The sequence below is a fragment of the Triplophysa dalaica genome, chromosome 15, assembly GCF_015846415.1.
Source record: "Triplophysa dalaica isolate WHDGS20190420 chromosome 15, ASM1584641v1, whole genome shotgun sequence".
Classification (NCBI taxonomy): domain Eukaryota; kingdom Metazoa; phylum Chordata; class Actinopteri; order Cypriniformes; family Nemacheilidae; genus Triplophysa; species Triplophysa dalaica.
In genome coordinates, this window is record NC_079556.1 from 690,290 (window position 1) to 716,087 (window position 25,798).

At 39.5% G+C, this 25,798-nt stretch overlaps 1 protein-coding gene across 1 annotated transcript in view; it reads right to left on the reverse strand.

Moving 5' to 3' along the window:
- Positions 1–24,757, reverse strand: part of syne1b (spectrin repeat containing, nuclear envelope 1b) — a 92,628-nt gene extending 67,871 nt beyond the window's left edge. The window contains exons 1-41 of the mRNA XM_056768646.1: positions 24,654–24,757; positions 23,078–23,139; positions 18,874–18,969; positions 18,625–18,708; positions 17,543–17,635; positions 17,270–17,448; positions 16,966–17,162; positions 15,810–15,919; positions 15,533–15,580; positions 15,202–15,234; positions 14,887–14,994; positions 14,110–14,247; positions 12,815–12,979; positions 12,485–12,597; positions 11,694–11,862; positions 11,519–11,615; positions 10,856–11,058; positions 10,620–10,784; positions 10,184–10,336; positions 8,831–8,974; positions 8,571–8,738; positions 8,247–8,405; positions 7,147–7,311; positions 6,895–7,029; positions 6,502–6,660; positions 6,216–6,424; positions 6,027–6,135; positions 5,784–5,948; positions 4,801–4,968; positions 4,539–4,715; positions 4,322–4,462; positions 3,732–3,895; positions 3,474–3,624; positions 2,770–2,997; positions 2,593–2,691; positions 2,319–2,506; positions 2,117–2,240; positions 1,380–1,546; positions 1,114–1,267; positions 376–1,001; positions 32–211 (exon numbers count right to left, since the gene is read on the reverse strand). Coding sequence (XP_056624624.1) covers positions 32–211; positions 376–1,001; positions 1,114–1,267; positions 1,380–1,546; positions 2,117–2,240; positions 2,319–2,506; positions 2,593–2,691; positions 2,770–2,997; positions 3,474–3,624; positions 3,732–3,895; positions 4,322–4,462; positions 4,539–4,715; positions 4,801–4,968; positions 5,784–5,948; positions 6,027–6,135; positions 6,216–6,424; positions 6,502–6,660; positions 6,895–7,029; positions 7,147–7,311; positions 8,247–8,405; positions 8,571–8,738; positions 8,831–8,974; positions 10,184–10,336; positions 10,620–10,784; positions 10,856–11,058; positions 11,519–11,615; positions 11,694–11,862; positions 12,485–12,597; positions 12,815–12,979; positions 14,110–14,247; positions 14,887–14,994; positions 15,202–15,234; positions 15,533–15,580; positions 15,810–15,919; positions 16,966–17,162; positions 17,270–17,448; positions 17,543–17,635; positions 18,625–18,708; positions 18,874–18,969; positions 23,078–23,139; positions 24,654–24,732 — 6,272 coding nt within the window. The 5' untranslated portion in view covers positions 24,733–24,757. The remainder of the gene's footprint in view (positions 1–31; positions 212–375; positions 1,002–1,113; positions 1,268–1,379; positions 1,547–2,116; positions 2,241–2,318; positions 2,507–2,592; positions 2,692–2,769; positions 2,998–3,473; positions 3,625–3,731; positions 3,896–4,321; positions 4,463–4,538; positions 4,716–4,800; positions 4,969–5,783; positions 5,949–6,026; positions 6,136–6,215; positions 6,425–6,501; positions 6,661–6,894; positions 7,030–7,146; positions 7,312–8,246; positions 8,406–8,570; positions 8,739–8,830; positions 8,975–10,183; positions 10,337–10,619; positions 10,785–10,855; positions 11,059–11,518; positions 11,616–11,693; positions 11,863–12,484; positions 12,598–12,814; positions 12,980–14,109; positions 14,248–14,886; positions 14,995–15,201; positions 15,235–15,532; positions 15,581–15,809; positions 15,920–16,965; positions 17,163–17,269; positions 17,449–17,542; positions 17,636–18,624; positions 18,709–18,873; positions 18,970–23,077; positions 23,140–24,653) is intronic.
- Between the last annotated feature and the right edge of the window lie 1,041 nt (positions 24,758–25,798).

A 25,798-nucleotide genomic window follows, 5' to 3' on the forward strand; every position in this document is an offset into this window, starting at 1 on the left:
GTCAATAAAGAACAAGATAAGGGTCTCAGACCTTTCAGCGATGAGTTTCTTGGTGTCCTCCCAGCTGGTTTGAAGAAGCTGGATCTCTCTCAGGACCTCACCGCCCAGCTCTGCATCTCTCTGAGCCAGCTGATGACCTTTATCTCTCAACCACTGCTCCTCATGCTGATGGGACTGAAGCTCGTCCTCCAACTGATTGAAGAAGCGAAGCCTACGAACACAACAAAAAGCCTCCAACTCAACATTTATCGGTCCAACACTTTTCCTTGAGATTGACTTCAGGGATCAAAAATAATCTCTTATTGTTGCAGTCTTTGAACGCATAATGTGCCTTTACAATGAAGCTTTCGAATGTTGGATCAATGCGTTTCATACCTCTGCTGTAGAGTAAGAACATTTGGCTCTTTCAGACACTGCTGATCCACTTTCTCCTCGATGTCCTCCACCGTTTTGAGCAGTTGCTCTTTGCGTTGTCTGAAGGAGCTCCACAGGGCACCCAGAGCCTCAGCTTCGCTCTGTTTCGAGCCCAGTAGGTTCCTCACGGCGTCTATCTCCGCGCTCAAGGAGTCGGCCAGCGAGCGGCACGTCGCGCGTCCCGCTTTCCCATCGATCGGGTGAAGATGAGCCTTACAGAGGCTGCCGTCCAGGTTCACTGCCAGCGTCTCCAGGCGACTGATGTCGGGGACGATGGCCTCCATGTCTTGCTGCAGCTCATCCACGCGGCTCTTGTCCCAGCTCCCGGCGCTCTCCACGGTCTGTCTGAGACCCCGGAGGACACCGGCGGCCACACTGTGGGTGTGTAAAAAGGCTTCTAGCTTTTCTAGACTCTCGCCTCGCAGTTCCAGCAGCTGGCTGGCCTCCAGGTAGGGCTGCAGGGAGCTCTCGCATCTACCCTGAAGCTGTTGGACCACAGCAGGCTCGCAGACATCACACAGATCTTTGGTCTGCTGTTGAAGATCCTGTCGTACAACATTTTGTTTCTGCAGCGTTTCTTTCTTCTCCTGAGGAAGAAAAGAAGACTGCGAATCAGAACTGCCGAAAACAACACACTCTTAAAAAGCGAAGAAGTGATACCGGGCGACATTTAAGGAAGGATCTCAATGCGAAATATACCTTGACATCATCTGTAAAAGGATGAAGATCAGTGATATCAACGTGAGACGACGAGTGCAGAGATGAGAGGAAAGACTCTCCCCACTTGGAGAACTTCTGCAGGGCTTGATCGGACTGCTCCACTTGAGTCAGATGATTCTCAAGTACTTGTATTCTGTCGTAAAAGTGCATGTAAGTGCTCTGTACAGGATCATCTTTGAGTAAATCAATGTATTTTCAAGGACTATGGATTTGGAAGGTAGCAGGAAAATGGTGCCTTTGTGTACCTGTGTGGAATAGCTGCCGTCTGACAGATCCATCTGTTCTCCAGATGTTTGTGGTCTTCTTCGAGGGTCTTCACCCGCTGCTCTGATGCGGTGGAGTAAAGAGTTTGTTCTTCTGCCATCAGTCTGTTGTAAACCGATTCTAGCGACTGAAGTTCACTCTGTAGGTGCTGAACAAGTACAACTTAGGCTTAATTTATTTATTTATTAATTAAGATATAACAATATTATTGGATAGAAATCTCACAAACGTCTCCATTACTAATGCTGTTTTCACACCAAACGCGAATTAAGCATTTGGCGCGAGTAAATTAGAAACAAAGTCAATGCAAAGACGTGCATACTCGAAACTCGCGATAGGCGGTGCAAAGGGGCGCGTTTGAAGTCGACAATTTTCAACTCCGGCTATGAATTGGCGTGAAGATTTTTTGCGTCACGCAAAAATAACAAACTTCTCCAGCGAGTAATGAGGAGCGTGGAACGCGATACACAGTATTAGTGTTCACACCGAATAAATCGATGTTCACACTACTGAGAACTCCATCAAATCTCACTGAGCTGACAGAGCAAACATTTTCCTCACGGTTCTTTTTACAATCTAACCAAATCCAAATGGACAAAATGAAGTCCAACCCCTCAATATTTCCAAAAATAAATCAAGTTAAGAATATCATGTCATATTGCATTCAATGATATACTGTATCAGTGCTAAGCTATATTAAGAAGAATAGCTCAATTACTTTGAGTTCCAGAAGTTCTCCATCCAGCTTCAGTTTGTCAATAGGGAGGAAGTGAGTCTCAGAGCCGGATACACATTCACAGCGCTCGAGGCACGATTGCAGGGCAGACCAATCCTTCTCATACCTGAGACGAAAATAATCGAGCATAAAAAAAAAAACATCCCGATTATTAAAAGGATCTGAAAGATAAATGCCTACATACTTCTGCCAAAGCGACAGAAGGCTCTCCATTTGGTTCTGCTTCTCTTTGGCTTGTTTTAAACACTGCTCGTGAGTTTGCTGTAGAGACGCCACAGACTTCTCTGCTGTTCCCCTCTCGCTGAGGCGGCGGGATCCAGCGGATAGAGACAGCAGGGTGGCCTTCAGCTTCTCCAGGGATTGAAATACATCCTGAAAGCCAAACCACCACGACTTTAGATAAAACTTGAGGGAAAGAAACCAACAACATTCCTAATGACATGCACAGTAACTCGTACCATGTGTTCCTGCAGAGTTTTGTAGGTCTCGGATGAGGAGACACATGAAGTGACAGGGCTGTCCAGTTTCTTCTGGATGTCTTCAGCCTCTGCTTGTACCTTAAATAGGTTGGAAAGTTGTTAAGCGTGGCACAAAAACAAATTCAGTGATCATTTTGATTCTTCAATAGCACAAACCTTTTGAAGATTAGCAGTGAACTTAATCTGATGGGAGGAGCTTTCTTCTAAACGTCTGTTCAGGTGTTCCTCGCTTTCTTTAAGCTCCTCCCAGTACCTCCCAATCTGCGTCAAGCGAGCTTTGATGCGAGCGCCCTCGCCGGAGGACAGAAACTGGACCAATGCTTGAGACTTCTCCTCCAGCCTGGGCAAGACTTCTGCTCTCTCCTGAAGACCATCACTGATCGTCTGAATCCCCAAAAGACAGAAAACATATGCAAAAGGCCATAAGATTAATTAAATATTACTACATCGATAAGTAAACAGACTAGAATATAATAATATAAATACAGAAACAATAATTTAAAATGTAAGCTATTGTTTTAATTTAAAATAAATAACCACATATATATGAGTGTCAGACAATTAACATTTATTTTAATTGTTTAATATTTGGTTTATTTTAAGAATTTCCTAAACCATTTCCGAGAAATGTAAAAAAATAACACTTAAATATTAAAAATTAAAATGAATTCATTAAAAAATCCAATTCAATTTATAAATCATTATTATAAGCTTACTGAGAGTTTTAAAGACAGATTAATGTATTTGCTTGACAACTGATTTATTACACAATTATACCTTATACCTAATCTTAACCTTCAACCTTAATGTGTTTGTTGGTTTGTGTGTTGTATAATGTAAACAGGGTTAAATCTGTGCACCTTCACAGTCAGAATCTGCTGCTCAAGAGGCCCACTGGTGCTTTTCAGAACATCCAGTTCTCGTTCTCTCTCTGTTATCCACATTGAAAATGCTTCAAACTCACTCCCAAATGAATCCCATTGAGCTTTCATGTCCTCTAATGTCACAATGCTGAAAAACACCAAGCAAAACGCAGTGTTATGTTTGAAACATACTCACAAAATATATATCTTGAATGCAATTTGTTCACGTAAAATCTCAAAAGTAAAACTGAATACTACTCTCTCTTGAGGTCATCTTCAACTTTGTCCACTTGTTCACTCAAAGCACGTGCTTGTTCCTGCAGGAGAGACTGATTTTTGGGCCCTAGTTGAATCTCGATGGCCCTCTTTAGAAGAACGTTCACCTGTTTGGACTCTGTTTCGCTCTGTTTTAACAGCTCCTGCAACAAACATTTTCAGTTTTAAAATGTAATTATCTTATTTTATAAAGCATTGTGTAAGATAAGAACATTTTAGCCTTCTTAAAGAGAAAGGTCAACCAAAATTAAAAAGTCATCATTTATTCACTCTCTTGACTCTTTCATCTGTGCAGCACAAAGGAAGATATTTGGAGAAATGTCTCGGTGGTTTTGTGTTCATACAATGGAAGTCAATGGAATTTAAAGTTGTCTGGTAACCAAAATTCTTCAAAATATCTTATTTTGTGTTTGATAGGACATTAAGAAAGGAGTTTTTCCATGATCTGTTTGTTTTATAATGGCTTGAATGTCTGAGTTTCATTATGAAGATTTTGGTTGAAATCATATTTTCAGAATGAAGCAGCTCATTTTCTTGATTGATTATAGAGTGGAGAAGTTGTTTCTCACCTTGGTCTGCTCCAGCTCTGTGCTCAGACTCTCTGGACTGCTAAAGATCATCTCTCTCTCTGTGACCGATCGCACTTTACCCACAAACTCTTTCACTGCGGCCTGCTGAGTGTCAAACTCCTGCCAAGCCGCTAAAGTCACCTGAGGACACATTGGGCCGTTCACAACAAGGATGTTCTCGTCCAAACATTCATATTGTCGTTCCTTCCTTCCTCACCTCCAGCTTGTGTTCCTGTGATTCGATGCTTTGATCCATTTTGCTCAGGGTGCTCTCCAGTGTCTCCAGATCTTCTTGTAAGCTCTCCTCCAGACCCTCCTCAACCTGGAGCTGCTTTCCACGACTGATCTGCTCCTGCATTTCTTTCCTCTTCAAGCGCAGACGCTTCAGTTGTTGCTGAACATGGAGAAACATGTGAGCAGATTCATTCAAACAACATTAACTCGATACGGTGTGTTTCATGATGTACACTGTGAGGCACCTGATAAAGCAGCAACAGTTGTTGGGCTTCTCTGACAGATTCAGAATCCAGAATCTTGTTGGCCTCTGACTGTAGTTCCCGCTGACCCTGGGTCAGCTCCTCTAGTGTCGTTTTAACATCCTCTCTGAACTGCACGCAGTCGCCCACCGCCAGCACCACTTTCTCAGACTACACAAGTGCAAGAGACGCACAGACATAAACCCTCTCTTATTCATTCATATTTCAATCACAGAAAAAAAAAAAAAACAGAGCTTAATGTAAAGCATCCATAAAAAATTCAATCTTCATTATTGGCCATGTGTTACTTACAGTTATTTACCATGAATAATGTATATCGAGTAAAAATACAAAAATATAGTATATGGAACATTTTGTAGAGTTATGTAGAGTTATGGTGATTATATGATGTATACGACATATTTAATTATATTGGTTGAGCTGTATAAACATATATCAATTTGTAAGTTTTTAATGGTCTAAGTGTTTAGCTTTTATAATTAATCTCTTAATTTTAATTTCACGTAAAATGTTCTTATATTATTTTTCTGTTTTAGAACTATTCAATTTTTTATGTACATACACATGATTCATTTAAAATTAATCCATTTTGTATATTTAAAATTATGTTTCAAAAATTTTTTTTGGGGAAATCAATCTGTTGTTTTAATTTAATATTAATATTATGTTATTAAATACAATTGCACCATGAGCCTATTATCGTGTAGTGAATCCAACTGTGATCCGACTGTATCATTACTAGCTAACTAAAATAGGATATAAAAACAATGTGTGAAAACGATATTTTTAGACATTTGATTCGTTCCACAACATATTATCATATTATGTTGATTAAATGCTGTTTTAACATTAAAGCAAGAATGTTCCTGATAACTTGAAGTTCTAAGACTGTTACCTGTTAGCTTGGCATCGGTCAGTAAAAGTTGAGAGAAATGGAATTAAAATATAAAAAAACAATGTCTAACCTCAGACAGGGATGTCAGGAGACCCTTAAAGTCAGTGGAGAGTTTCCTGAGGGCGGCTCCCTGCCGCTGGGCGTCACTCTGTGTGCAAACCTCAATGAGTGCGGCCACACGCGTCTTCAGCCAGCTCACGTTCCCCTCCTGAAGTTCAGCGTCATTCCTCAGACTCTACAAATCACGGTAGAACGTTCCGTAAGACTTCAAACATCTCTTACAATCATTCAATCCATTTTGTCCATTTCTCACCTCGATCGTAGATTTGACCTGCTCCAACTTGCTGGGGTCTCCAGCTCGGTTTCGCAGAAGTCTGAGTTGACTTTCCTTTGACGTCACCCACGCAGAGAGCTCAGAAAACCTGCAAAAACAAACAAAAAAAGAAGTTTGTATCATCCTGCAGTGATTTAACCAGAAGCTAAGAGCATCTCAGACGTTCACCTGGTGTTAAACTCTTTCCATTTGTCAGGATGCTGCATGAGTTTCTGATGCGTGCTCTCCATCTCCTCTCTGAGCTCGGCTAACGCCGTTCTGGAGGTTTCCAAGGTTTGCTGGGCCTGTTCGCTCTCGGGAAGCTTCAGACAGAGTTCTTCCATTTGCTGTAATCTCTTCTCACTAAGAGCCTGAGGACCCTTCTCTTTAAAGAACATCTAGAAGAAGACATCCTCCGTCAGCTCGACTCGTCACATATAGACAATACAAAACACACGGCAAAAGCGTCTCTCACCCTGTGATCTTTGATCAACCTCTCACTGCCCACGCTCGGCAGACTGCGGCCTTCACGAGCCAGCTCGGACTGACACTCCTGCAGTGATGTCATCAGACGACTCTTCTCATTCTCCACCTTCAGGTGCAACAGGTGAAAAGGAATTTCTGTTTGAACGTCCTGCAAAAACAAGTTTTCGTATGATCAGGTTATTGCTAAAATGCTCATTTAAAACCGATACCTAGAGCTTCAAAATACATACGGAAATATCATAATTGTTTACAATTTATTACTTATTTTAAAAATATCACAGTGTTTTGTTTGCTGGTCTGTGAAGAAATGAAAAAAAGCTTTCTTTCATTTCTTCAATGCTAGAGACATGTGATTGTGAGATGATGCTGTGAGTTTTCGGACCTTCCACTGTTTGTGAAGCTTCCGGACCGTCTCCTGCAGATTCTGCTGCTCTTGCTCTGGCAGAATATCTGTGAGCTCATCACAGGCTTTGAGAAACGCATTGAGAACTCTCTGATCCAGCTGACTGAAGAACTCCTACATGAAACACAACGGCAAACGGATGTCGACGTTAAAACGTATCTGCTTTCCAACCAGAGATCGATGAGGGCTGTTTGCCCAGAACCAGAAAAGAACGCTGAGGGTTTTTCTCACTGTGTGTTTATTCAGAAGGTCCTCTGGGTCTCCTCGCTCTGCCATGGAGCTGCGGGCTATTTTCAGAACTTTCTCCAGCTCCATGCGAGACTCCTCGAATCTCTTCATCAGACTGCTGTTGGCCTCCACGTGTCGCTTCCACTCAGTGGTTTCTTTCACCATGGCCTTAATGAAACAAACACAGCACAGTGCACATTTAAACAAGACATTTCTGAAATGAGATGCCTCACTATCTCAAGGTATTCCCATGGACAGCTGTGACATTACATGGAGTCAGAATGGAAACTTTAAAAAAATCCTTTCCTGGAAGCGTAGTACCATTCATTTTTTATGTAAACGCACTAAATAAAGAGACTTATTTTTCTTTTCTTTCTATTGCTTTGTATTGCAAATGTTTTATCATGATATTTTTTGTTGTTGTATTTAATGCATATTATTAACATCGCACAATAATTCAAACATTAATTTAAACATTTCTCAAAAACTTCAAATTAATTAAAATATTTCTTATCATCTTCCCTAAAGGATCTGAGATATCCACAACAATTGTATAGCCCTGTAACTTTGCAGAATATGAAAAATGTGTTTTTAATTCCCAATTCTGGAAGAAATGTGACCCTGGATCACAAAACCAGTCTTAAGGGTTCACAAGAACATTTTCAGTAAATATATTGCATGGGTCAAATTGATTTATTTTTCTTTTATGCTTAAAATCAATAGGATATTAAGTAAAGATCATGTTCCGTGAAGATATTTTGTAAATTTCCTACCCTAAATATATCAAAACTTTATTTCTGGGAGTGGATGACCTGCCTTAGTGCCTCTTTAACAACTTCAAAGGCAATTTTCTAAATATTTAGATTTTTTCGCACCCTCAGATTCCAGAGATTTAAACGGTTGTATCCCCGCCATTAATTGCCATTTATTCAAGCTTAATTATTCAGCTTTCAGATGATGTTAAAATCTCATTTTCAAAAAATGTACCCATAAGACAGGTTTTGTTGTCCAGGGTCACAAGTGTTTTTAAATGAATCACAAACAGAGGAAACTTTAAGCAACAGAAAATGACTGAATCGTAATGATTATGACGCGTCTGATACCTGTGAAGATGTCTGAAGCTCAGCGATTCTCCTCTCCAGCAGCGACGTGTCCAGATGTTTGAGGTTCTTACTGGTGTCCAAAGATTTCAGAATGACCTGATGGTTTTTATCAATGACTGACAGACACTTTTTGCAGCTCTGCTGATATGTAACCAGCTCCTGCGAATCGTTTTGACAAAAAAGAAACAGAGATCTTCATGTCACTCAAAAAACATGTATAGTTTAATGAATCTTGCATAATGATCATGTGACATACGTCTTTTGTTCTAAACACTCCTGAACATTAGGGGCGGTGTGATCATAACTTTTGACAGCATGAGTTACCTGACACTTCTGATTGAAGTCTCCGGGAGCCTCGGAGTCCCGGGAGGAGGTGATGCGGCTCGCCTTCTCCAGCGACTGGTAGAACCCAGTGATGTTTTTCTCCATTTCTTCTAAAGGAGGCAGCATGGCCTGGGAGTCCCTCAGCAGGGGCAGAGCTCTCTCTCTGATCTGTAACAGACGGCACATATCAAGGTCAAAAAGAGAGCGAGACCATGAAAGTTAATGTGGCGGTTCATGGAAGAAACAACAGGGCCGAGCACCTTGCAGAGCTCATCTTTGATTGTTGCCATGGCGGCCAGCATCCGCGCGATCTCCTCCTCCGTGAGGTCTTTGGTCAGCTGCTGCGCGTTACGCGTGGCCGTTTTGTACGCGGCCTCCATGGATGGAACCTTGTGCTTGATGTCCTGAGAGGATGGAGTTGACATTTACGATCTCATGCTCTGTAGCGTCTACGACACTGCAGTAAACATCATCATCATTTATCCCCATCAAATAAATTGCTTGGATAATTGCATCAGTACACAGCTCATCAGTGATACTTTTCGAGTCATTATCACAGCATCACCCTGTAGGGGCTTATTTAACCAGATGTGTGTACATTTTCCCATTTTTTTGCATACAGTAGATAATGATTGCACATAATATATAAACATTCATTAAGTATACAATTAAATTGCAACTACTGTATTTTCTTAAGTGGGAAAGAAGACAGAAATAAGTTTTAAGGGATGCAAAGGAAGGTACAGTATGCGATTTCCTTAAAACACTGTTGATATTTATATTCGATACCCAAACTAATAACAAATACTAAGGTTTTTAAAACTGAAGAATCAAGTATCTGTTCTTTTTACTTCCTAAAAAATTTACTTCACTATTATGAAGCATCACTTCAAAAATCTTTTCAGGTTTTTACCTTTAAAAAATTACTAGATTTTTTATGTATTTAAGTATTAAAGGTAAAAATATACATAAAAAATATTTAATGGAATAATATTTATTTAATGGAAAAATATTTCATATTAAAAAATGCAGTAGAGTAAAAGTATGATGCATGCTTTATAATGTAATGAATCAAAATCTTTCCGAAGTAAAAACAATTTAATAAAGTACACAATTGATCCTTAAGAATTTACTTTAATAGAGTAAAAAAGCCCTGGCCATCTCCTACCTAAAAGAAACACACCCCTGCCTTCATTGCTCCGCCCCCAAAATAGCAAACACTTACGCTGCGTCCCAATCTGCATACTCTCTGTCCTAAATAGTATTTGAAAGTCAAATTAGTTTGCCCCAAACTGTAGTATGTTGAAAGGAGTATTGGAAAGATCCCGGATGGTCTACTACTTCCAGTAGAAATTTGAAGTGTAGAGCGTACACACACCTTGTTGCTGATTGGCTGCGAGTGTTATGGGTGGATCGATCAGATTTGTTTTTTCTTCTATTTAATAAGTCACAACGGTGGTCAACACAACACGCAAAATCGACATGTAGCAAATTTATTTAAAATGTTCGTTTGGATGTTGATTTTAATATTTTATAGCGTTTCTCAGAAATCATGTAGTGCACCTTTAAACTATCAGAAGTAAAAATTGAAGAAAGCCTTGAATTCAGATTACCTCGACGTCTTGCAGATACGTCCTGATGTTCAGAAATGACACTTGAACTGGAGTAGTCATTCTCTCCTTGGATGTGTCACTAAACGCTTTCAAAGCTTCAATTCCATCTTCATAATCTTTTCTCAGTTTGTCCACTTCATCTGCTCTGGCATACTAAGTCAAAAATTCATATCAATTTAGTCTCCTTTACACCTCAGAATCCGCTATACCTCTGTATATCTTAGGACACGCAACAACATTTAATAAAAAACCTTGTGAAAGAAGAATTTAATTCCCCAAAAAAGTCTACCCCCAGTAAACCGGACCATTTTTGGAAAGTAAGTTGCAATAAGTGGTTTATAAAGTAGATTCAATTTGTCCCAAAAATCACTAAAAGTATGTTTGACTGATAAGAAAAAAAAGACGTCAAGGGAAAACGAGACGTTTCATGTCTTACATGTTTGACTTTGACGAACAGCTCTCTCCATCGGCCATTGAGGAGAAGCAGCTGCTGTTTCAGTTCTCTGGAAACGGTCTCATCACACGTCTCGATCAGAAAGTTTCCAGCATCGTTCATGCCCATGTGCTGCTGAATCCAGTGCGGAAGATTCCGGAAAAACTCCTGCAGAATTGACAGTGTTTATACAAAAGCCCCATAGTTTATCTTCAGTTTGAAAAATGATTAACACGCACCCGTTTGTCGCCCTCTGATTGGTTGAGCATCTTCTCAGCGTCCTCCAGCCAGGCCTGCAGACTTGCCACGGTGCTGCTGTATTTCTCCCAGTTACAGATCACTTCCTCCAGCATGCTACGCACGCTACGAACCTCCACCGACAGGTTCTTCCATTGGGCTGTGACGTCACTGTGAAACTTATTCACTCCATCACACTCCTCCGCTGTCAATAAATGCGTAGATAAATGTTACGAACTAGATTTAGAACAACTTGTGCTAGCACAGTAGGGATACCATGTCATTATAAACCTGTATGACTTTCTCTCTTCTCCGGATCACAAGAGTAGATATTTTGAAGAATGTTGATAACCAAAAAACACAGGCCCGCATTGACTTTAGATGAACACAAAACCACCGAGACGTTTCTCAAAAGTTCTTTCGTGTTCCACTGAAGAAAGAGTCGTACACAGGTTTTGTACAACAAAAGGGATAAGAAATCTAGACATGATTTTCCAATTTGGGTGAACTATCCCTTTAACACCGTGATAATGGTATCAAGGATGTTTGACAGAATGAGACTGAATCAAAACAATTTTGGCTTGTAGAGATCAGAAACTGATAATAAAAAGCTCTGTGTTTCTTCAGCCTCGTGGGACATAACGGATGAAAGCGTCACATCTTACCGGAAGCTCCAGACTTCATGTACGTGTCTGCTGCCTGTTTCAGGGTCCGAAACGTTGTTTCATAGTGCTCGAAGAACTTATGGCCTTCGATGAAAGTCTGAGTTGGAAAGAATAGATCATTAGTAAGACGTTTTGTGACGTCTAAGGCAGAAAAATTGAAAACTAGTAGACGTACAATATAATTCTGCAGGAGCAGCTCTACAGAGTCTGGACGGCCGTATTTAATGATCCAAGATTTCAGCTTTGACTCCGCCAGGATGAGAAAAGCCATCAGCCGATACTTCATCTCCCAGAAATCAAGTTTAATAAGATGGAAATGGGAAGATGTCGACACAAAATTAAATCTGTGAAATAAATGTGAAACAATTGGTAAAGCAACTCACTTTGGATAAAAGTTTCCACTAAACAAATAAAAGGAAATTAGAGACGCACCGAAACTAAAATTGGCGATTATACAGAGTGATTTCTGCCAATACAGATTCTGAAGATGAACTTTCTGAATATTTTTAATTCATACAATGACTACTAATATTAAACACCAAACTGGTGATGTTTCTTAACATTTTCAATAAACAGAGCACTAATAAACTGCATTTTCCTGTTCCTCTTTTGATTGACAGGTTCTCCCGGCCCTGATCATCAGCTTCTTTTATCAACCGATATCTATTATTGGCTGATATATTGGTGCATCTGTAATGTAAACACTAATAAGTAGGAAAGAGTAAATACATTTTAAAACTGTTTTGAAGTTTTTGTGCTTAAAGACAACATGAAATAACACTTGACTTTATTTACAGTAAGAACGTCACATTCCTGGCCTTATTGTGCGATATATTCCAAAAAATGAAATGTCCCGTAGTAAACAGACGTACAAGAAAAACGTCACATTACAAATATAACAAAGACCATTGCATGTTGTCTTTAAACCAGCCTCCAGCCGTGAAACAAAAGCTCATGAGAATTGACCTTTCCGCCATGTCCTGAAGCTGATCAGGGGGAACCGGAACCCCGTTTACAGATCTGTCTCTGTGAATCTGTTGAAACGCATGTCTGTGTCCTTCCAAATTCTTCAGCACCTCCTGAACGGAAAGCACAAACATCAAGAATTCAAATCTGCTGAACGGTGTTTGTGTTTAAGCTCCTCACATGAAGAGTACAAGAGATCACAAGAGCAAATTGTCTTAGAAGGTATGCCGTCAATCTTTTGGACCAACAACAGGGCAAACCGTTGAGGCTTCAAAAAATGCTAAAAGTGTAAACCTCGGCAGGTTTTGGTATTTTGAGGCTGAAGCGAACCTTGTGCTGTTCCAGTTTTCTGTGGATGATGTTGGCCGTCTCCTCATGGGCTTGTTGAATGGGCACGTCCTCTCTTAGGGAAAGTTCTGCCCGATGCAGCCAAGCTCCGATCACTCCCAGAGGACCAGGCAAAGATTTATCCAGATGGATGTGCCAATCTAAGAGCTTGACAAACCACAGCACATATCAAAAGGAGATCTCTGTCTTCTTAAAGGGGTGATTAAATGCCGTTTCATGAATTCTGACTTCTTAACAATGTTAAACCTGCTGTCTTCTCATGCCTAACATGGTCAACTTGTCAAAAAACGAGTTGGACGTATTACCAAGTATTTCTGTGCTCGATACACTCCCCCAAAGTTCATGTAAATTTCGGGAAGTTTTTTTCTAACATGAAAAACAGTTATGATACAACGTTTTTTAGTCCCTTATTGGGCAATTCACCTGGAAAAGCAAGCCCACGGCAAGGCGAAAAAAATAGCCCGCCCATGCGTCAATCGACGAGCGATAGGAAGACCCGCTTATCATCAATATTGGCTGCACTGCGTCAAGATTGGCTGTGCTGTGGGCCCGAAGCTACAGCTCGTTACTCTTGCAATAGTGCAAACAAATGTGTTTGTTTGTTCGAGGCATTTGGTTGATGAATGTTATGTAAACGGTGGATATAACGCTGGATCTGCAGATGGTTTGAAACGGATAGATGTCACTGTCCCAGAGCTAAAAGATGCCGGACATGAAACGTACGAGGTAAGTGAAACTGAGTCATATGTCTGTGTTTGTTGGCAACACAAACTTAATGTGAATCAACAGTTATGCAGGCATAATGTGATAATGTATTGTGTGCTCGTGATTTAGTTCCTCCCCCAGTAGGTCATCTGTTTTCGGAAATAATGGTACAGCTGTATCTCTCTTTTATAAATGTGATCAAACTAAATACTCTTCGAGATACGAAGTATGTAATACTACTCTACATGTACTCAAGATTAATATGAGATTGGCAGAAACTGCACGTTCGACCGGACCATTAAAGCCGCTTTGTGTATGAAAGGACCAATCAAGTTGTCGAGTGCCTGGCCAGATCGCCGCGTCCGCTCTGTGGAGTTCTCTGTTTCATAAACAAAAGTCTCTCTGTGTGTCTGTCCTAATTTCTCACTAATGAACCCCAGGATCAAAGTCCTGCACCACAGCTTACACTTTATAACAGCTTGTGATCTATTTATTTTATCTTTGATGTCATCGTATATGATGGGTAGATGTGATAACCTCCTTTAGTTAATGATATATGATGAAACACATACCCTGACAGACAACTGATCCCAGGCCTGCTTGACCACGGCCTGATCCACCGATAGTTTTCCATCTCGGTGTACGGGCTGCAACAGAGACTCGATCTGTTTCTTTCTCATCTCATACTGCACACGGAAGCTCTTAAAGGACTGCAGCACAAAAAAAGATGGACGATAGAAAAATGAAAAGTGTGATAACAATCAAGGTCATCACATAAAAGATTTTGTTTTTTACTTTAAATTACAATATGACTGTTGTATGCCTAAAAGTGAATCTGAACTGGTTTCTTAGCAGTTTCTCATTTATTTTCACCCGTTTTTCCAGTTTTCATTTTCTCCAAACAATATTTTTATTTTTATTTGGAATAAATATGGTTAGTAGTTCAAAGAATGAAATTAAAATGATTCATTTTAGCTTAACATGTACCTATAAATAAAGAGTTTTGTTCCAAAATGAGATAACTCCGTTTTTAACAAATTTCAAAAATCATGTTTTTTTTGTGTTTTATTGTGTTAGTTAGCTGTAGTTTTTAGTTATTATGGCTTAAATCAAAACAAACCAACTGCAGTTAGATTAATATTGGTTGGAATGCACAATTAAAAAACGGAGTATGGAACCAAACTCTTCATAATATTACAATTTAAATTTAGGGAAAAAAACTGCAATTCTTTCTGCTGTCTATAGAAATATCTATAGAAATATATTCAGCATGTATACCATTATATGGCAATGCAAACCTTTCTAATGTACAAAACTATTACATTTTGTCTTGTACTGTATATTTTTACCTGATATTTGTCGGCGAGACTCTCCTCAGAACCCTGCAAACGCAGTACATCTCTCTCCAGCTGATCCAGCCAAACCTTCACCTCCCTCAGCATCTTTCTCTCCTCTTTCTGTGCAAGGCACACACAAAACAACTAGTAAACACTTATTTAGAGAGCATTGAGCAATTTACACCAAGATCCCACATCACGTAACAGAGTTTGATAAAAAGATAGAAGCAGAAGGTTCATTTGAAACAAGACTGAAGATCCCAAATCACTCGATGTTAAGCTTATAGGCCTGTATTATTATGACCCTGTTTATTGATAAACACATACCTCAAGCATAAGCTCAATATCTTGTGGGTCATACTGTCCAGGAGAGCAGACACATCGAGACACGCAAACACAACATAATCCAGACGTTAGCAGGATTAAAGCCAGGAAAAAAGAAGAATACAGAAGAGAGCAGCACCGCAGACGGGTCGTTTCCGGAAAAGAGTGATACATGAGAGCTGTAAGTGTGTGTCCATGACTTAATATTGATATTATTTAAACAGGATTAAGTCAAATACAGGAGTTGGAATAACGATGATTGAAAAACAGTTTCCTGAAAATGACCCGTCGTCTAAAACAAGCTTCATGCATGCGTGAGAAAACCGGCTCTTACCTGTAGAGTGGGAATAGAGAGAGCAAATGTAGGAATGGAACGAACCAGCTACAAACACGTACAGCGAGCGACACAGACAGAGACACAGAGTGAGCGCACGGAGCAATGCATTATGGGTGTGATTCTACATTTGAACGGGTCTTTGAATGGATTCCATATTGGATGCACTAAACTATATGGACCTGGTTGGTGACAAATGAATACTCGAAGCTCTACAGGTGCCATGAAACAACTACAGCAGGCGGTGAGAGTATTTTAAGATGATAGCGCGCTTTACTTCTTCTTGGTGTCCATCTGCCTCAGACTGGTGGGGGTCTGGGTAGTGTTTCAGGAACTGAGCTACGTAAGTCATGATGGATTTCTCGTCAGGTTTGTCCACATCCACATCTGCAAAAGAAACATGGAGACCTCAAAGATCTGGACTGGCCAAAAGTAAATCCAGTCCGTCTTTAACAGCCACTCCCTACAAATCATCCAGTAATCCAGGATACTTAAAGAACCACCTAGCAACACCCTAGCAACCGACCTAGAAACTTTTTAGGATGCGCTCGTGACTTCATAGCAATGCATAGTAGCAATTAGCATAGTAATTTAAATCATCTTGACAAGTTAAACTAAATACAGAAACATATGAAGAGTTTATTTGCAAAAACAGATAACTCCGTTTGAAAGATTTTCAAGAATCATGTTTTTCATTTTGTATTCATGTTTTAAATGTATTTTTTATTTATATTTTTTTATTACTTAATCAAAACAACCCAACTGCCTTTTGATTGATATTAATTGGAATGCACAATAAAAGATGTTTTTTGTTTTTGCCGATTAACTGGAAGCAATCGAAACGACGCTTGTCTTTACATTAGTTAACACAAAATATGAATCATCGGGTGTTACTTAGACCTGATGCCATATTACATGATCTTCTAATGACTCGACTCTTAAATGAAGCTTTTTAATGTGACTTCCGAGGGTTGCCACATCACATAATGATGTCATGCCTGTTTGTGTCTGATCTCGCCCGATCTCATGCTTGAATTACAGTGACCTACATACAAAACTATAATGGCATCTGTCTGTAAACAGGCTTCATGACGGGTAAATCTCAATGGATCTTTGAAACGTCTACGTACAAACAAGCAGCTCTTGAACCGAATTTAGACTGTAGACTGACCTGATTTACATTTAAACTTAAAGTGACCTACAGCGGTTTCAACCTATACAACAGTTTCATACAAAAATAATACAAAAGACAATTTATATTTCTGCTCTATGCTATTTGCCACATTTAGCATGTCTGAGTTGTGTATACTAAGGAACTAAATGATTACCATACTTATATAATACTCTATTTTTAAGTTGATATGTTAATTGCATAGGATATGTGGAAGATATTAAAGGAAAATGTCACAAATGTTGAAATGGAGCAGTTTTACCTTCAGGATCCAGTAAACGCGGTATCCCGAGCTCATTTTCCGCCACACTGAATGCTTCCTCCAGGTTCACGCGGTTACTTCTGGTTTTCACGACATCCATGTCAACAAGATCCGGACGAATGGCATGTATGACTGAATGGAAAGCCACACCACTACGCCAACTGGGACCAAAATCTTTGACCGTAATTCCCAGCCGACTTGAGACGAGAGACAATGTTAACAAATTAGGTGGTCCAGCATTCCATTAAAAACACACTGACAGTAACTAAAGAAGTGTTGTTTTATTTGAGTGAAGATGTCATACTTGGTTGCTGTGGTTTGGACCCATCTAAGCATGGCTTTTTTGGCATTGCCCTGAAACTTGGTGACCACTTTGCGTTTCATGGGTGGGCTGCCGGTCTCAGAGCCGGCCATGCTATCAACAGAAGAGGCGCTGCTGGATAATGCCTGAAGGGCTGTCAGATTACTGGTCAACTCTTCAATCTGCAAACGTTTGGGAGGACACACCATTAAAACCCACATTAGGGACCAATGCATGACTTCAAACACATAAACGGGTGTAATATTCAAAGTTCACCTGGAAGTAGAGAATAATGGTCCACATCAGACCCAAGACAATAGATGGTCGTCCATCGGCGATGTCTGTGGCATTAATGTTGACTAGTTTAATCTACAAAACCAATATATCACATATATCATCAATGCCATGGATATTAATGTTGCCCAGCATAAAAAACACAGGTGTGTAAACGAGCCAAACGCAAATCCTGTCAGCACAGAAAAATAAACAATGTTTCTTGCAAACATTTTCACTGTAAACGATTATTTAAAGTAAGATTTACAGTACATTATGGCAAAACGTTTAAATGCATAATTTTGCCATTTTCATTAAATACAAGGAGCTATTATTTAACGCATATTGTTGAAAAATAAGATTTTGGCAGAATCTTCAATCATAGTTTATATTTATTATGTTTTTATATATTATGTATTTGTATATTGTAGAAAAAAACAATGTGCCAAATCTCTGACCGTTTTTCCTGAATTCTGCTGTAAATTTACAGAATTTTTTACAGTGTGAATGCTTTGATCCTTCTCAATATTTTTGGGGAAAATAGCAACAACACAATGGGATTATCCAGCCAGTTAGATGCTTATTCAAATAATCCGAAAATTTCAAATGCATGCTCTAAAAATGAAGTTTGCATTGAGTGAGTCATAGCCAAGGAAACGAAACACATGTGAAACCGAGCGCTCTTGTTTAAGTCAGCTTAAGAGATGCCTTCAAACCCAATGAGTAAAAAAATTCAGCTTTAGCAAACATGTAAATAATGAGACTGCTGGCTGCATTCGGTACGCATCATCAAACGCAAATAAATGCGTCAAAAGAGCAGCTGTTTGAGAAACTGAGACTTCTGTTAAAAGTACTGACCGGAGATCCTCTGTATACAGACTGAGACAAGGCATGATAAGAGAGAGGACACAGTTAGAAACACAAAATAATGGACGCTCGACTGGGACATACAGAATGAACATCTTTGGAAAGTATTTGTATTGGACTGGGTATGGGTCCGGTGGATTAAGAGCCATAGATTGTGGGGGGCCCAAAGATTTAAAATGAAGATTTGAGGATGACGTATACAGTATGTGGTCACGTACCCTCCTGCCCTCCAGGAACTTTAACGCAGTGCCTATGTTGGAAACCCAGTGGATCCTTTTCAGCTGTCTGCCTTGTTCACATGGCTAAAGAAAAGGCGAGAGGATCGTGAGCAAGAGAAATGGAAGCAGAACCGTGTCAAGTCCATTATCTTTAATTAAACAGACACTACATGACATCACCGCAGGCACTGAAGGATAATCTGTTGTATCCGAGGTGAGAAATGGAGATATTGCATTAGTGACACTTACTAATCTCTGTCCAGACAGAACCTCCAACAATGCCAACAGTTTCACCCCATCCTTGATGTCCTCGAACAGGTCGTTGACTTCAAAGGGAGGTTTGTGCTGGAAATGGAAAAAGTTGGTAGAATAGAAAAACCTTAAAGGACCTTCATAAAAACATGCCTGAAAAACATTCACCAATTTACATAGACCAAAACATAGTTTAGAATATCAAATGTAATACAATTGTTGTCGGCATGTTAAAATAATATTTCACAATATTTTTTTATAAAATAATTTGTGTACAGCTGAAGAAAGGGAGTACTAGGTGATTCACGTATGAAAGATTTCTTTCTTTTTTACGGTCCGTACTCATTCACTTACATATTAAGCATCAGAGCAAAATTTTGTAGCAAATTTAATTGATATCCAGCATTTAAAACAGCTGTGCTTAGCTAAACAAAATTTAGGGGTGTAGTATGACCAAAATTCTTACTTAGAAATGAAAGTTAAAGGGGTGATTCGCAGAAATACATGTTTTTCTGTGTCTTTGGTGTGATGTTAGTTGCCCATTCATGTATTAGACAAGTAAAATTGCAGAAATGAAAGTGTGGGAACAAATGCTCACCCAGATCTGCCTGAAACACCTGGTGTAACCACACCCCCACAAATCTACATCAGTTGGTGGTCTGATGTGACTAAGACCACCCAAATGTACACACAAGTAAGGTGGTGTACCTGTCAGTACAATTAAAGAGGAACCTGATGTTCCAAATATGGTCAGAGGCGTTACATTTCCCTCACACGCTTGCAGTATTCCACCAATCACGACACACTGGTTAACTGGCCAATCAGAGCACACCTCGCTTTTCAGAAACATGAGCTTTGTTGAAAATCAGAAAGAGGAGACACAAACATGCACGGTGTGTGGAAAATACAGTTTTTATGAACCCTAAATCATGTAAACACATTGTATCACAACGAATGACAAACAATAATTTTTGTGTAGTTTTAGCCGTGTCATATGACCCTTTAACATGCAGATACACTTGACTATCTGTAGTCCTACTTGTGAGCTCATAACAAAATCTGCAGTCTATGCCGCTCGGTGAAATCAAGATGGAAAGGATAACACAACAGAAACTCTGCACATGCTCCAGCAGCTGTAGTGAGGATCATGGGTTCAGAAACTGCTGTGTCATGACAGGAAAAGACACAAACGAGATATAAAGATCAGACAGCGTCAGCACTGGCAGATCCTTCGTGCTTTTGTGTTTCATGCTTTCACACTTCATCTGAACATATCACACAGTAAACGTATAATGTTCCGGTTGATAAATAAGACCCATGTGTCAATAAAAACTCTATTTCTTTTTATAGACGCCCTTGTGGTTGTGTATAGTCAGCTCTTGATTTCTGCATGCTTCACAAAAAGCCATTATTCCACTAGGATATACAGTATCTAACACAGTAGATTAATAAAGTAGCAATGGACAGCAGAACACATGATGTGTTAGTTTTTATAATAAGTGATTACTGTCTGTCATCATTTCGATGTGAGAAACATCATAAAAAAAGTGCAAATGGTGCAAAGGAAATGAAGACAATGGAGAAAATAACAGACATGATAAAGGTCAAACCAAAATAGAAAGAACTTTCCATCATAAAACTGAATGACAGGCAAAGCCAAAACGCATTTGTGCTGAGCATTAAGAAATTAAAATATATAAGGTATCAAAGAAATGGAAGATACAGAATGAGACCGCTTTAATACAAACCTGACAAACTGATGCCAAATGATCAATGAATTGAATCGTTGCATAAAAGTAAAAGGAAAAATGCTGTAGTAAAGTAAAAATATCATTAATTTATTTAAAATATATTTAAAATTTAGATTTGACAGTCATGCCCACAGCAAACACACACAAACAGCGCCTGATGTAAATCTGTTGATGCTGCAAACGGCTCTCTGGAGTAAATCATTACTCTGCATATCCTGCAGCTCCGTTAGTATGCACTAAGCATGTCGTCTACATACAAAATTGAAGGAAACCACATTTCTTGGATTCTTCAAACTTTTCACGGTTGAGCTTTGAGCTATTGTGCAACGGATTCTGTGGAACAAAAGAGCCCCTCACAGCAATCCGGGCTGACTGGAATACATAAACCCACCGTTTGTGTCAGATTATCCTCTATTGTGCACTGCAAAGTGCCCCGTCACCCGAGCGACTGATCACACATAATGAGGCGAGAGGGAGGAGCAACGATAGGTTAACATAGCTGTGAATACACAGAATACAAGTATAATTATCTGTAATGGATTGTGACCTTGATCATGACCGTCAACCCTATTATCTTTGAGAAGGTATAAACTCTATATACAGCTTTCCTGTAGTTCAGTGGTAAGAGCATTGCGTTTACAACGCAAGGTTGTGGGTTTGATCCCAGTGAACTGCACATACATATGTATAAATGTATAGGATAAAGTCGCTTTGGATAAAAGCATCTGCCAAATGCAGAAATGTAAATGTACAGTACAGCCGCAGAAATAATTAAACGATAAATAATTATTTATGGCTAAAATACACTACAAAATGTGCTCAGATTTTGCCCAGATTTCAACGTGAAAATGTTGCAGAAAGTCTGTGCCAGTGTGCAGATTTGATCAGTTAGTGTCTCCAGTTTTCATTTTCTGCAAATAATGCAAATATGAACAATATTTTCATTTGATATATGGGAGAAATATCAGTAGTAGTTCACAGGATGAGATAAAAATGTTAATTTTACTTCAACACATACCTATAAAAAGTACATTCATAAAAAATGAAAATGGTCTTTTAAATGGTCTCTTAATTATATGTACTAATGTATCTTCATAGAACAAAATTAGCTTCGCTTTAGTGTTTTCATCCCCGTTTAAACTCACTTTGGATAAAGCATTGACTCAATGCCTACATGAACATGTGATTGAAGAAATGTTGTTTAATGCAAAATTAACTATAGAAATCACTTATTCAAATGCACTTGCTTTAAAGAACAAACCATATGCTAACCAAAGACTAACTGATTCATTGATTTGTATTATTTTGTTTATTTTCTGCTGTTGATTCTTAATCACAAGTCCTCAGGAGGAAAGCAAACACTTTCTCCCACTGTGAATTGTTCCAGCCCCTCTCGACAGCCATCTGCACACACCCACACCGTCCAAGACTTCCCATAAATACACTTGAGCCTATAACCCACACATGAGCTCTGATTCTTATGTCATCAAAGATGCATTTCTGGTTTGCATAAAAAAGGACAGGGGATCATCTTAAAAGACATGTCAACATTGAGACGGTTTTGGTGTCTCATAGGCACTCCAGCAGTGATTGTTCCTACAGAATAAACTGCAGCCTTGTTTTCTAGTCGTTGCCTTGCTCACGCTTTCTGTTCATGCTTCAGACTCCAGATATAAACACAAAGCCAAGCTCCTCAACCTACTAATGCTGTCTCACCCCACGCCTTCAGGACCGGGCCGTGGGAGGCCTTCACAACGCAGCATTCATTCTCAAAGCATGCAGAATAAACAGCCCTCATGGTTCTTATTACTGCATTACAGAAACCGGAAGTTGCGATCATTTTTAATTTTGTAACTTTTGACGCATTTCCGAGTGGAATGAGAAAAATAATGGGCAGGCTTTCGTCTTTCACTGCGATTTAATTGGATGTATAAAACAGCCGTTACATTTTGAAATGGATCTGGCATTAGGCTGTAAATTGAAGGGGAGGAGTTAACGGATGCTCCGCCCAAGCCGTCTAACATACCTAATTTAAGATGAATAGCCATTACAGGACAGAAGTGCATTTTCAGATTTTAACTGAAGATTATGAGCGTACATCCATTTTAAAAAGAGAACAAACCACATTGATAAACTATTTACAATAAACGCTGCAATATTTCAGGAAGAAACAGGCATTATCATTTTCAATTTCACTGGGACTTATTGTGAATAAGTACAGTTATTGTTAGAAAGTCTCTGCCATCAATCTGCAGTAAATAATGAAGTAAACTTTGCAGATGACACTTACAATATTAATATTATTATATATAACATAATATTTTGTTTTGTAATAAAATGGCAAACTTTTTGTCACTGTATAATAATTGCAATCCACCCTAAAAACACTATTGACCAATTGTTTAATAATGTTTAAAATATTATTTACTTCCAAAAAAAGTCTGTCTTACCTTGGCTAGGTGAGAATTAATCCACTTTGTGAACGTTCTTTTCTGAACCGACTCCTGTTCATCTGAAAGAGAGAGAAAAAATAAGTTCACGAGTGAGCAGATATTTGTAAACCTTATGATCTCCTGCAGTTCTCCTCGCCTCCATGACTCACATGGTTACATTTTTATAGTCACACAAATATTTTTTGTTTTTGTACAGTGTCTTTTTTCTGCTTGAAATCTAGAGAGAAGATATTCACCAGAACAGCAGAGCTGAATGTCCACACGTGGCATGTGCAAAAACATGGACATTATATAAGAAACATCATGAAATATGCTTAACATGAAATACACTCAATATGAATTATCAGACGCATATTAACATTAAATGCATTCGTTTATTTTATTTGTAATCCAGCTTTCAATAAACAAAGTTTAACGAGACTCATGTACAGATGCACTTGTGAGCAAAACTTGCCTCCACAATCCTAGAGTGTTGTGTTGCAGCTACAAAGGCATTACTGAGTGGTTTCAAGGGTGTTGCTATGCAGTTGCTAAGGTGTTATGGGTGTTTGCTTGATGATTGCTGTACATCTGCATGTTCTTAATGGCTACCTGCACCTTGCTATGCTGTTACTAGGGTGAAGTGGGTGGTTGCCATGGCATTGCCAGATGCTGTTTTAAGTGGTTGCTGGGGTGTTGTCACACATTTTGAAAGGTCTTCTGGGCCTATATAGGATAACTAAGAAAAGTACGGTAACTTTTACCTAACAACAACTCATGTTAATTCATGTGTCGCTCAATTCATGCCCTAGTTCTATTTAAATACTTCATTTGAAGTTCTATACTTATCCAGATTAAATCCTTTTATTCCAATTTTTACTTTTTACACGCATCATATCTATTTTAATATTACCTTTCTTCTATAACGTTCATTAATTGCACACCCTAAGAAAAGCTGGTCATATCAATTTCAAGTTGTTTCATGTGTATATCTGTGACAAATAAACCAAATTAATTAGATAGCAAAAAAGCTGTTGAGTTACAAGACAAAGTTTAAGGGATTGTGGGTTTGTTTAAATCCTTTATCGTAAATCGGAGGAAAATCAATAGGGATGCATGTCTTCCCAAGTGCCGGTAATGAAACTCTCTATCACAATATTAAGATCTCACAGAGAATTTAAAAACACGCAAGGCCATTTGGTTCAGCAACAAACACACACCAGACATTTATGCATGATGGGCTCAAACAGATCATCCTTCCACACAAAATACATCATCCTATGTTTGCATGCACGTACAAATGCAATGCACGGGGCATGTTTGGCACACAGTTCCTGCAGCACACATGGCATGCCGGCGCAGCGTAAAGCACACCATAGTTATCATAATCCAACATGCGCAGCGGTGACCCTTTCTAACTCTGACACAACATTTACCTCTCAAGATGAGGAAGACCTCAGCTGGCCAATAGCAATACCGACCCAGAGATGTGTCAATGCACGTCTGGATCAACTACATCCACCAGAGCACACACTGTGTTTCAATCCGAGCTCCTGAAACATCACACGGGATGAGAGGAGAATGTCCCACTTACCGCGGAGGTATTGAAAGAATCCCGTCACCAGATTCAGAGACGTGGTCTTCCTCACAGCTATGTCCTTAAATTGAGCCATTGTGCTCGTCACACGCCCTGTCTTTCTCTGTGCCCTTCATGTGTGAAAGCGAGCGCATATTATCCAGGGAGGAAAACCAGATCAGCTGTCCTTTATTTCCGTCTGGAGGACGGGAGAGCGAGCGCTGGAGCTTTCCGTGTGAAAACACTGAGTGCTGGAGGATGGAACCTCCCCCTCTCTTTTTCCTCTTCTGTCTCCCTCCTCTCTCTCTCTCTCTCTCTCTCTCTCTCCTCTCTCTCTCCCTCTCTCTCTCTCTCTCTCTCTCCCTCCGCGTGTGGGTTTAGGCCAATCAAGGCCAGTTTTTGTGAGCTGTTGTTAGCAGTGATGGAGAGCTGTGCTGATGTGGATGCTCTGATCTGCTCTATTCTCTCTCCAGCATCATCTCACAGCTGCAGCCATGATAACCGGCTATGGCGCTGATGCTCCAATCAGCACGCAGGGGGAGCTGTGATGTCACCGGGCAGCTGGTGTGATCCTAATTTACATGTGTGGGGGGGTCAGCGCTTGTGCTACACAGCTTGAACTTTAGCACAGGCAATGCAGAAGAAAATGGCTTAACAAATAATCAGACTTGTACTTTTTTTTCAGCACAGTCTAGACTACTACACAACAAACGAATTATGGGTACATGACACCGTTATTGTTGGGTGTGTGTGTGTGGGGGGGTGAGAGGGGGTAGACAAATAGAGACTTGCACATAATCAATATGCAATCTGAATTGATTTATATGTTAAAGGGATAGTTTACCCAAAAATAAAGATCTGTCTTCATTATTCACCCTCATGTGGTTCAAACCTGTGTGTGACTCTTTCTTCTGTGAGATACAAAAGAAGATATTTTGAGAAATGTTTCGGTGGTTTTGAGAAGTCAATGAGAAGCGATGTTGTTTGGTAACAAGCGTGTTTCAAAAGATCTTCTTTTGTGTTCTGCAGAAGAAAAAGTCAAACAGGTTTGGGATGAAATGAAGGTGAGGGTGACATGAACTATCCCTTTATTAACTAACTTAACCAGTCAGACATTATTAATGTTGTTCACAAAAATAAGAATCACTTATTATTGCCACATG